This window comes from Notamacropus eugenii, chromosome 1 (genome assembly GCF_028372415.1).
Source record: "Notamacropus eugenii isolate mMacEug1 chromosome 1, mMacEug1.pri_v2, whole genome shotgun sequence".
In the NCBI taxonomy this organism is placed as follows: domain Eukaryota; kingdom Metazoa; phylum Chordata; class Mammalia; order Diprotodontia; family Macropodidae; genus Notamacropus; species Notamacropus eugenii.
In genome coordinates, this window is record NC_092872.1 from 409308863 (window position 1) to 409321037 (window position 12175).

Below are 12175 nucleotides of genomic sequence, written 5' to 3' on the forward strand. Positions count from 1 at the left end.
CCTGAATAATGGGTTCCTTCAAAGTCATTTGCAAAAGATGTAAGCCTACCTTGCAAGCCATGATGACAGTGTGACTACCACCCAACCCTGTTGTCCTGCTATACGCCCAGAGCTTATCTAGTGGTAGTCTAAGTAATTGATTGTTAAGAAAAACTGTAATTTCCATACTTGTAAACCTGTAAACCTATAAATGAGAGGTATTGGGGTGTAGTGAATAGACATCCAACCTCGGAATCAAGAAGAACTGGCTTTGTGACCCTGGGCAAATCATTGAAGCCCTCAATGACCTAGGAAACAGTGTAAGACTCTAAATTGCAGAGTAGATAAAATTTACTTTGATAGCAGGCTTTCTTCAAGTGTTTCTATGCCAAAGAAACCATAGGTGTGGTACTCTCTCCTACAAAAAAAAAATCATATAAAGCAGGGGTTCTTAACCTATTCAGTATCTCCTTTGGGAATCTGGGGGAGCCTAAGGACCCCTTCTCAGAATCATGTTTTTAAATGTATAAAAATAAAACAATAGTTCATTTGCATTTATACATAGCTCTTTGAAGTTTTCTTTTTACATATATTATCTGACTGGGTCTTCACAACCTTGCAAAATAGAGGCTATTACTATTATCCCCCTTTTATAGAATGAGAGAACTGAGGCCAAAAGAGGCTAAGCAATTTGCAGAAGGTCACACAGCTAACTAAGTATCTAAGTGTCTGAGGCAGGAATTGAATTCAGATCTTTCTGACTATAAGGCCAACACTATCACCATGCCTCCTAGGATTACCAAGGAAACCAATTATATATATTGAGATACTGTTATCAAAATATTATTCAAAAAAGGTTCACAGTGATAGATTTAGCTCTCCTCAGGAATGCAAGGATCTAAAACAATTCCAAAAGATTCAAGATGGAATTTGCCATCCACATTCAGAGAAATACATATGGAATCTAAATGCAGATTAAAGTATGCTATTTGCTCTCTTTTTAAAAGTTGCTTTGTTTTGTTTTTTTCTTTCTCATGGTTCCTCCCATTTGGCCTTATTCTTCTATACAACATGACTAATATGAAAATATGTTTGATAAGATTATATATGTGAGTTACATTGGATTGCTTGCTACCTTGGGAAGGAAGGAGGGAAGGGAGGTGGAGAAAATTTAAAACTTATGGAAGTGAAAACTGAAAACTAAAAATAAATAAATTTATTTATCAGAAAAAAAATTCACAGATCTCAGGTCACATACCCTTGACAGGCAAAAATAGAGCTTTCACCTGTTAGCTGTGAGATCTCTTGAAGTGATGCATGTGGTGTAAGTGATCTCTTGTAGCATGAAGTGACAAAAATCCTAGATTAGGCGTCAGAAGACTTCTAGGTTCTGGGACTACCTCTGCCACTCACTGGTTGTGGGACATTGGACAAGTCATTTTATCTCCATGAGCCTCAGTTTATTTGACTGTAAAATGATCTACTAAATAAATGCCATGCAGGAGTGGTTAGATGGCTGGATTTGGATTGATGACGACCTAGGTTAAAATCTTGTCTCAGACGTTCACTAGCTATGCATCCGTTGTCAAGTATTTTCTTTGAGATCTAATGTCCACATCTATAAAAATGGGCATCATAATATCAAACAATAACAGCACCTATCTCCCAGGGCTATTGTGAAGATGCAAGGAGATAATGTAATTAAAATACTTTGCAAACCTTCAATGTCATTATGACGTTCTCTGTGGTATCTTCCCACTCTTTGGTTCAGTGTTCTTTTTTCTCCCAGACTACTACCACACTTATCAATAAATACATATCTCTGATTATATCTGTGGTCATTGACTGTTTATACAATTGGATCCTAAATGAAGTTATGTGTGTGGTTAAATGCCAGCTTTAAACACAACCACGAAAAGAGAACATTGAGCATTAGAGTTGGGAAAGACCTCAGAAATCATTTAGTGTCTGTAACCTCATTTTCCAGATGGAGAAACTAAGGCTCAGAGGCTAAGCAGGTTTTCATAGGTGCCACTGTGAGTTATTGGTAGAACTGGGTCTCAAACCTTGTCTCCTTGGTTCTTTCCATTCATCCCCACTGCCTTGGATGGAATGGTTTTCTTTCCACTGTTGGGAGCTGATGTGTGGGCCCCAGTGCACTGGCAGTGAGAGGTGCCAATGATGGTCACATGTACTGCTGCTGGCAAGGACAACCCTCCCTGCCACCTACACAGCCCCCGGAGCTGGCATGATACTGACAGATAGCCAGGCATACACAGCCCCCATCTTCTGGGATTCATTCTGCTTCCCCTAAGGCAGAGAGAGTCTGGGACAGATGAACTCTCTCTGTGTGGGGGAGGGATAGAGCCCTATAATTATAGCCCCTCTCCCAGAAACCAGAATGGTTGGGCTCATTAGGTGACAAACCCTTTGTAAATGCAGGGAAGAAAATAACTCCCACCCCCAAAGCTGTCTCTGGGTTAGGTTTGACACTGGAATCTTGCACCCTATTATAAAGCCAACCAGCTATATTGCATAGCTTAACTCTTTCAGCATCTGACTCCATTAGGAGTCAGCATCATACCATGTTTCTTTGGCACCTAGGATTCAGAAAGAAACAGGATGGAACAGGAAAGCCTGGGACCTGGAATCAAACTCTAGGGTCATGCCAAGGCTAGATGCAAGAATATGACAAAACAGGTCAAAAGTTGGTTGGAGGGACAGGAATGAGGGGATGTGAACTAAAGAGAAATTAGAACCTACAACTTGATTTATTTGGGAAAGCTGACCCTGAGGATGGCCAGTGGTTACATTATAGGATTTAGAACTGGAAGAGCGCTTCTAAATTTTCTAATCTAATGTCCTAATTTTATGGATGAGGAAACTGAGGCCCAGAATGGGGAGACACTTGTCCAAAGTTATGCATGTAACACATAGCAGAGCTGAGATACAAATCTAAGATCTCTGACCCCTACCCCCACCCCAATCTAGTCCTCTTTCCATTATAGATAATATACTGCCTCTAAGGCCAGGTTCATTTAAAAACCTTTCGGAAAATGGCAAGTAAACCATGCCTTCCAGCTCTAGTGACCTTAACTGGATCTGTGTCTTAGACTGACTGACTTCTCCTTCTTTCTTGAATTTTGTCTAGGTTTCCCCCACAAATAATAACAACTAACGTTTATGTTGCACATTATGGTTTGCAAAGCACTTAATTTTCTCATTTGATCCTTCCAATAGCTCTGTGAAGTAGGGGCTAATATCCCCATTTTACAGCTTAGGAAACTGAGTGGGGTTAAGGTCACATAGCTAGGAAGAATGCCAGGGGCAGGATTCAAACTTAGGTCTTCCTGACTCCAACCAAGTCCACCACTCTATCCCTATCCACTATACTACCTAAATCTCTAAATGATTTGGTTTCATCCCTCTTAGCCCCTTTGTACCAAGTTCCTTATCCTCAGCTAATCTAGACTGATCTCCATGCTGGAGAGTGAGGCATGGAATTCAACCATATAGCCTTCAAAGTTCAGTTATTTATGTGAGGAGCCATGAAGTTCAGAGGCCAAGGGAAAAACAGTCAGGCTATTAGCACATCCAGGGAGACATGGAAGTTAAACATAAAAGTAAGAAGGCAGCACTTTGTTAGTTGCTGCCGATGGGCCCCAACATGGGCATCCATCTCTCCTGCTCTAAGGCTCCCTGTAGGAGCAGGAAAAGCCTGTATCTCTGGGCTGGTATCCTCTGAAATGGCCCTTCATTGGTAGAATGGAGTGTTTTGATAGGGTGTAGAAAAAGAGACCTAGGGAAGGTCTCCTTGTGACAGAGCAGTGCTATTCTAGGGATTCCAGTTCCTCAGGTAGCTTTCGTCAGGCGGTTGTTTGATGTGATCCCCTGCTCTATAAATCTGGGAAAGTCTTGTGCATAAGGTTGTACTGAGAACTGCCTGAGCCCTTTAGGTGTGTTGTATACCCAATGACTAGACGATGATGACTCTTTGACCCAAGTTCAATGACACCTATATCTTTGCAATAATATTCTCTTGTCAGAGAGGATAGAGTGCTGGACTTTAACTCCACACCAGAGTTCAAATCACACTTTAGTTACAATAAGCCATTTCTCTAAGCCTCAATTCCCGTGGAAAAATAATAACACCAACCTTTCTGGGTTATTGTGAGGATTAAATGAGGTTATATTTCCCATCTAGCTATGTATCTATCCATCTATCTATCTATCTATCTATCTATCTATCTATCTATCTATCTATCTATCTATCTATCTATGTATCTATCTATCTATCTATGTATCTATCTAGCTATCTATCTAGCTATCTGTCTGTCTGTCTGTCCATGCACACATATTTATAAAGGGCTTTATTAACCTTAAAATATAATATAAATTATTACTATTGCTGTTATTATTATTATTCTGACACAAGCCAGAGTCACAGGAACGCAACCATCAGCAGCTGAGATACCCTAACTTAAGGTAGGACCAACCCATTGCAAGGCAGAGCATCGTCGTCATCATCAGATTTGCTTTTCCCATAGATCTTAGCAATACTGGGTGGGGGGTGGAGGGGGTGACGGAATGGGAGGAAACATGTGTTTACCCTTGAAAACATGTTTTGTTTTTCTCCAGTACCTGGAATTGTCCCCAGTTGTCCCCATACCACTGCACAATCAGGAAGAACTTTTCCTGAAAATGTGGTGTTGGGAGGTTGTGAGGAGGTGGGGCTCATCCAGGAAGCAGGGGAAGCATCATGGTCTAGTAGTCTGGTGAAATGGAGAAACCAATGGCTTTGGAGGTGGGAAAACTGGAGTCTAGTCTGAGGCTACCTCCAATTATCTTTGTGATCCCAGGCAAGAAAGTCTGGGCAAGTGACTTTTCCACACCCCCTTGGGCCATTTGTAAAATGAAGAATTTGGACTTGATCATCTTTAAGGCCCCTTCCAGGGAGAACATTACAAGATTTTGATTAATGATAATGAAATGATTATAAAAATAACTAGTCATAGAAGCTTGGAGTTGGGAGGGACCTAAATAACTGGAAGTTATTTAGAGGAGAATGATCCACATGGCAAGAAGACTGGAGATCATGTCATTTGAATACTGGTTGAAAGGACTGGAACAATCCAGCAGATTGCCCCTTCAATCAACCCCTCAAACCCAATCTTCAATCTCTTTCTACAGTTCCTTCCATACTAATTTCAAACAGGAATTCAAAGGACTGCCTCAGGAAAGAGAAATTCAACACATTTTCCTTGGTGTCAGAGAAGATATCTAGGACCAAGAAGATTGACAACCAAACGGATGCACATATGTTGAAAAGAAAAAGGCCACTTGAAGGCAAACCTGGATGTAGTCATAGCTCACACAGAAATTGGGGCTGATCCTCTTCTTACAGACTATTTGTTCTTGAAGTTTATAACATTTGTATAGACCCTAAACTAAGAAATGAGAAGGCCTGATTGATGCTAGGACAGCTAGGGGGTACATGGCTAGACCTGTAGTCAGGGAGATCTAAATTAAAATCCAGTCTTAGACAGTGACTAGCTGTGTGAGCCTGGGCAAATCACTTAACCTCTCTGTGCCTCAGTTTATTCATCTGTAAAATGGAGATCATAATATCTCCTACCTCACAAGGATGTTGTGGGAATCAAATGAGACAACATTGGCGAAGTGCTATGTAAATGCTATTATGATTATGCTGAAAGAATCTAATATATAGGTCATGCACTTTATTAGAGCAGAGCTCAGGCATTTGGTGTGTTCACTTTACTTTTTAATACTATGATATATGAAACTTTTTTCTTTTGAACTGACTTTATATGTGGAAGGGGTGGAAGTAGCAGTAAGATACACTTTTGTTCCACGTAAAGAAAGCAATGAGAACTCTCCAAAAGTATAACAAGCTATGTCAGTAGGTAGTGAGGTTCCTGTTTTCAAGGAGAGGCTGAATGAGTACTTGTCAGGCCTGTTGTAATGGGGATTCCTCTTCAGGTACAAGACAGTCTAGAGCATTGGTGTATTGACTTCAAGATCCACAAACTAACGTCATTTAAGTTCTATTGCATTTTTACTTATTTTGTTAGGTATTTCTCAGTTACATTTTAATCTGGTTTGGATTACATCAGGGAGTGTTCCAGGTATTTGGTCTAGATGACCTCTGAGGTTCCTTCTGAGTCTGAGGAGTTCTGATTCTTAGATTATTTAATCTCATCACCCATGTAGTATGACTTAAAAAAAAAAAGCAGCTAGGTGGTATAGTGTATCGATACAGCACCACCTCTGGAGTCAGGAGATCCTGGATTCAAATCCAACCTCAGATACTTACTTGCTGTGTGACCATGGGCAAGTCACTTAATTCTGATTGCCCCCAAAAAGAAAAGAAAAACAAACAAAATCTGAGGAAGATGGAGTGACTTGCCTGTTAGCACTGAGACGAATCAGAATACCAGAGCTAAAACAGATCTTGTAGTCTAATTCAATCTCTTCATTTTATAGAAACCTCTCTGGCTAGTGGTGTTCTGGTAAATGTTTAACAACCAGGTCCCTAGAAAAAAAAGTACTCACAGCTCTCTTAAGTTTCACACTGAAAATTTACTGTGTATCAACCTTATTTTAACTGGCTCTAACACACTCCTGTCCCTTGGTCTCTATTTTGTAAGAGTAATTTGTCCAATGTCATGTAGCAAGATTTTGGGTGATTCCAATGATTGAAAGCCTTTGAAGCTCTAACCATTAAAATTCTTACGTCGACCTCCAATCTGTCTGTCACGGAATGATGTAATGTCATGGTCTGAACAAACCTCAACAGTTGGCTAATCCAGACCCTCAACAGGAGTCCCCTCTATAACACACGAGTTCATTCAGTCTTTCTCTGGATACCTCCTCCTAAGGCAGACCATCCTACTTTGAGATAGCTTCATTGTTAGCAGAAAGATAATGTGGTGTAGTAGACAGAGGGCCAGCCTAGGCATCAGGAAGAGCTAAGTGCAAATCATGCCTCATACCTATGTGGTTCTATGGCCCTCTAATCTCTGGGTGCCCGAGATAACTCTCTAAGGCTACAAATTAGAGCTGAGTTGCCAATGTGTATTGGTAAGAAAGTTTCTAGACCAGGAATTCTTCACACAAAATAAATCTCAGGCTGAATTCCTTCCTTCACTACCCTCTCCCATCCCCTCCCTAACTCCCACATACACACAAGCAGATGTTAGGAAATTTTTCGTCTATTAAGCTAAATCTATCTCTTTGTAGCATTTGCTCATTGCTTCTAGTTCTGTCTGTTAGGGCAAAATGGAAAAAAAAGGTCTAATTCGTCATCCATGTGACAGCCCTTCAAGATATTTGGAGAAGGCAATCATTGTCCATCAATTAATCAATCAACAGGCATACGTGAAGGGCCTACTAAGCACGAGGCACTGAGATAAAGAGATAAAAATTAAATAGTCCCTATCCTCAAGTAGTTTACATTCTAAGACTTAGAGGATATGACATTGACACATATAAGTACAGTGGCTGAGAAAAGGACTGGACCTAGAATTTTCTATGGTACCGGAAACTCTAAGGTAAGGAAACTCCTACCTCTACGTATCTGCACCTTTTCTTCCAAATAGATCTGTGTATATACTATTTCCCCCACCTCCATTTTACCTATGTTCTTTGTTTTTAATAAGGTATATCTTTCCAGTGTCAGATTACAGTTACAGGTCTTATCTCACTAAGCAGTGACTCCTTTGAATCCCAATTTGCATGGGAGGAAATAAGCCACTCAGCACTACCTTACTCCATGTAGCCTTCTCTCCACCAAAGCACGTTCTGCCCAGTTGCTCTGCAAGAGTTCCCTTCCTTCCTTAGATTTCTTGCTCTGATAATTTCATTAAATCAACATTGCTCTGGAGGTAATGTGTCAATGGACTACTATATTATTCTACTCACCATCTTTCTGACTTCCCTGACTATAATTGCCTTCTCTCACCACCAGTACAGATATCTATCTGTCTGTCTGTCTGTCTGTCTATCTATCTATCTATCTATCTATCTATCTATCTATCTATCTATCTATCTATCTTTCTATCTGTTCATCCTTCAACACAAGTAGTTTCACATTGGAGATTGACTATGGTTGGTTTTCCATTTCTAGAGTTCTTCAGTAAGGACACTGTATAAAATACCATGATATATTAACTGTTTAAGGAGGATCACAGATTTCTCTTAATTTTAAAAATATATATCATATCTGATAGAAAATTACTAACTTATAGAAAATTAAATTGAATTTAGCTCTTTGCCTGGGTCTTTCTCTTACAAGTTATCCATCCATCCATTCATTCATCCATCCATCCATCCATCCATCCATCCATCCATCCATCCATCCATCTATCTATGTTGTTTCCCCCATTAGAATATAAACTCCCTGAGGGCAGGGACTTCCTTGCTATTATATTTGTATCCTCAGAGCTTAGCACAGGTCTTGGCACACAGTAAACAATAAATGCTTTTCATTCATTCATTCGTTCGTTCATTCATTCACACACATACACCCCTATGTATACACACAGAGCTTCTGTGCCCTTTCCATTCCTCTGCCTCTTAGATGTACATACCTGTGAGGTACATCTCCTCTCCTTCTGTGAACATCTGTTGGCAGCGGACACATCTGGCACAGGCTGGATGGTAATGTTTTCCTCCTGCCTATGGAAATAGGAAGATAAAAGTAGGTTTCAAAATGATGCAGAGTAGCTGATGAAAGGGGCAGCTGCAACCTCTTGTGTAACCTTCATATGTGATCTACTAAATGTCTCAGACTTCTTAGCCTGTCTTTAAATAAAGAGGAGCTGTCCAAGACCACCTTACTAGCCTATGGGACCCACAACAAACCTGGGGTTGTTCTACACAGTGGGCTCTTGTGTTACTGTTCTAGAAGAAGACTAGATTCATCTTCCTCATGCCAACTCTGATTGAAGAGCTCAGCTCAGAGAAACAATGGTTAGAGAATTCTGAGCTGGATTGGACCTTCAATCTAGTCTCAACATTATACAAAGGAAGAAACTAAAGTCCAGTTAAAGGAAGTGATTAGTCAAAGGTTACAGAGTTAAGTCTACTGTAGAGATGGGACTAGAACTCAAGTGTCCAAAGGCCTACTTCAGTACTCCTTCCATTCTATTGTTTTAAACGCAGTCCCATACTCACATCTTTACTACTACTACTACTACTACTACTACTACTACTACTACTACTACTACTACTACTACTACTGCTACTACTACTGCTACTACTACTACTACACACACACACGAACATCCTAATTCTTACCATTCTTCCTTCCCCAACATTATTTTAGAGAAAAAGATGAAGATTCTCAGGAAGGGAATAAACCCCTATTATACTTCTAAAGTTCCTGGTAAGGCCACTTCACAGATGGTCAAAATTATCCAGGAAGTAGAAAGCCCCAGAGAAAAACTAAGGAGCCCAACAGGATCACACAGTAGTATAAAATCATTTCCTATTTCCCATAGGACACAAGCTATGAATCTACCTTTACTGATTATCATATCCATCTTCATGAATTTAGAGCAGGGGTTCTCAAAGTTTTTGGTCTTAGGACCCCTTTATACCATTAAAAATTATTGAAGACTCCCCTACCCACCAAAGAACTTTTGTTTATATGGGTTGTATTACTATGTTATAAATAAAAATGCTTTAATATTATGAAAACAGTTTTGATGTCACAGACCCACTGAAAAGGTCTCAGAGACCCTCTAAGAGTTCTCAGACCACACACATTGAGAACCACTGTTCAGTGCTGAAATAGAATATGCCTCTACATGTCTGCATTCACTTTGGAACTGAATATGCCTATTAAATGACTGTACACAGCCATTTCTTTTCTCCCATAACATTAGCCAGAGGGATTCAATTCATTTCAATTCAAAAATTTGGAGCTGGAAGAGATCTTAAAGGTAATTTAATCAAACTCTCTTATTTTAGTGATAAGGAAACTAAGACCCTGTGAGCTTAGGTGACTTGCTCAGGTCACAAAAATAGTGAGTGCTATAGGTAACACAGTACATGAATCTATGTACTCTGATCCCAAATTCAGTGTTCTTTTCACTGCATCGTGCAATCTATCTTCTCTCTCTCTCTCTCTCTCTCTCTCTCTCTCTCTCTCTCTCTCTCTCTCTCTCTCTCTCTCTCTCTCTCTTTACTCAGAGCTGTAACTTACAACTTTTGGAGTGTCCTGACAGTATATACTTGACTTTGCAACAAATTACTTTGAGGATTGTTTTTAAAGAATTTCACCAGTTCTTGGATAAGTAAAGCCATCCTGGTTAGGAACTTTCAACTCTGGACCAAAGTCAGACCTTGGTTTATTTTCATCTGCCTAGAAGAAACTTTTCTTCAATGAAGTATCTGTTAGGAGCTCTGGTTTCTTTGTTGTTTGTTGTTCAGACATTTTCTGTCATGTCTGGCTCTCTGTGAATCAATTTGGGGTTTTCTTGACAGAAATATTGGAGTGATTTGCCATTTCCTTCCCCAGCTCATTTTATATATGAGGAAACTGAGGCAAACATGGTTGAGTGATTTGCACAGGGTCTTGGCAAGGAAGTGTCTGAGGGCAGATTTGAACTCAGGAAAATAAGTCTTCTTGACTCCAGGCCTGGCATGCTAACCACTGCACCACCTAGCTGCCCTAGGAGCTCTGGTATCTGATGTCAAATTCCATTTGCATCACTAGCTTCAAAACTACGACCACATTTTAAAAGAATATTTCATGGCAATATCATAAAAGTCCACCAGATGGAGATGTTACTCTGGGGGCCCTTTTCACTGTGGGTGAACCATGAAGCAATGAGTATAATACTGATAGTTCAGCCAGATGGAGAATATGGATGATGCTTTTCTAATGTAAATCACAAAACTTGATAGGGGATGATGCTTTTCTAATGGAAATCACAAAACTTGATAGGAAATTTAAAATCTGAAATTCCAACTACATGTCACATATTAAGCCCTTATGCTTCAGTTGTGATGAGAATGTGACCCTGGGTTCTAAGAGGTGATGCTAGGAAAGTGTGATTTCCAGCAGGTCCTACTAAACACAGCTGGCTGCATGGGACACAGCTAGCTGGGTAACTCAACTCTTCCTCTCATGTCTGTGTCCCCCTCCCCTTCCTTCTCTTCTCCAAAGGAAGGTAAATTTGGATGGCCAAAAGAAGCCCAGTTGACGGGTTTTACTGGGCCTTGCCTTGCCTTGCCTTGCCTTGACCTTGGCTTAAAGGGGCCAAGTTCTCCCAGGGCATCCTGGGTCACCTCCAGTCACCCTGATGAATATCTGGTCACTGGATCCAGATGGCTCTGGAGGAGAAGTGAGGCTGGTGACCTGCACAGCCCTCCCTCGCTCAAAACAAAGTCAAGTGCAAGTCATGTCATCATTTCTCTGATGGCATGGTCTTCTTTGGCAAAGAAGAACAAACACAAAACCAAACTGGAAAGTCTTTGAGTATAGATCTAGTGATGGACGGCAGTCATTCACAGAGCAGACAATAAATGCAGAAAGGTTCGTAATTAGATGAATGTTAATCAGGTGATTTTTTAAAAGCCTCATTAAAGTCTCAGTTTTTAAAGAACTTATTAAACCGGAGGTTCTTAAGCATTTTTTTTTGTATCATGTATTCTTATGTTAGTCTGGTGAAACCTTGGAGCCTGTCTCAGAATAATATTTTTAAATAATGGAAAGAAATACTGTCTTTCAATTAGAAATTAGTGTGGGGGAGGAAGGTGTATTTTTTTCATTCAATTTCACAGACCCTCCCTAAAATTTTTCTTTGGATTCTGACCCTGGTTTAAGAACCCCTGAATTAAATGATTTATTAAAGTGAGAAGATATTGTGATTTGCATCAGTGAAAGAAATACTTGTATCATGGAAATTATGAATCCTTGAAGTCTAATTGTCTTCTGCTACTTACTATCTGTGTGTCTGCACAAGTTAGTTACTTTCTATAATCTAAAGTTTCCTCCTCTGTAAAATAAGGAGGTCAGGTTAGATGCCCACCAAGTTCTCTTTCATCCATCCATTCATCTATCTATTTATCTATGAATGTATCTACAATGAATTTATAAGCTATAAATACATATAATTATATATAAGCTAAAGTGTTTTAAAGCTACAAATACAGAGTAGATACATAG

At 39.9% G+C, this 12175-nt stretch overlaps 1 protein-coding gene across 1 annotated transcript in view; it reads right to left on the reverse strand.

Moving 5' to 3' along the window:
• Positions 1-12175, reverse strand: part of ABLIM3 (actin binding LIM protein family member 3) — a 167797-nt gene that overhangs the window by 44357 nt on the left and 111265 nt on the right. The window contains exon 7 of the mRNA XM_072631018.1: positions 8589-8676. Coding sequence (XP_072487119.1) covers positions 8589-8676 — 88 coding nt within the window. The remainder of the gene's footprint in view (positions 1-8588; positions 8677-12175) is intronic.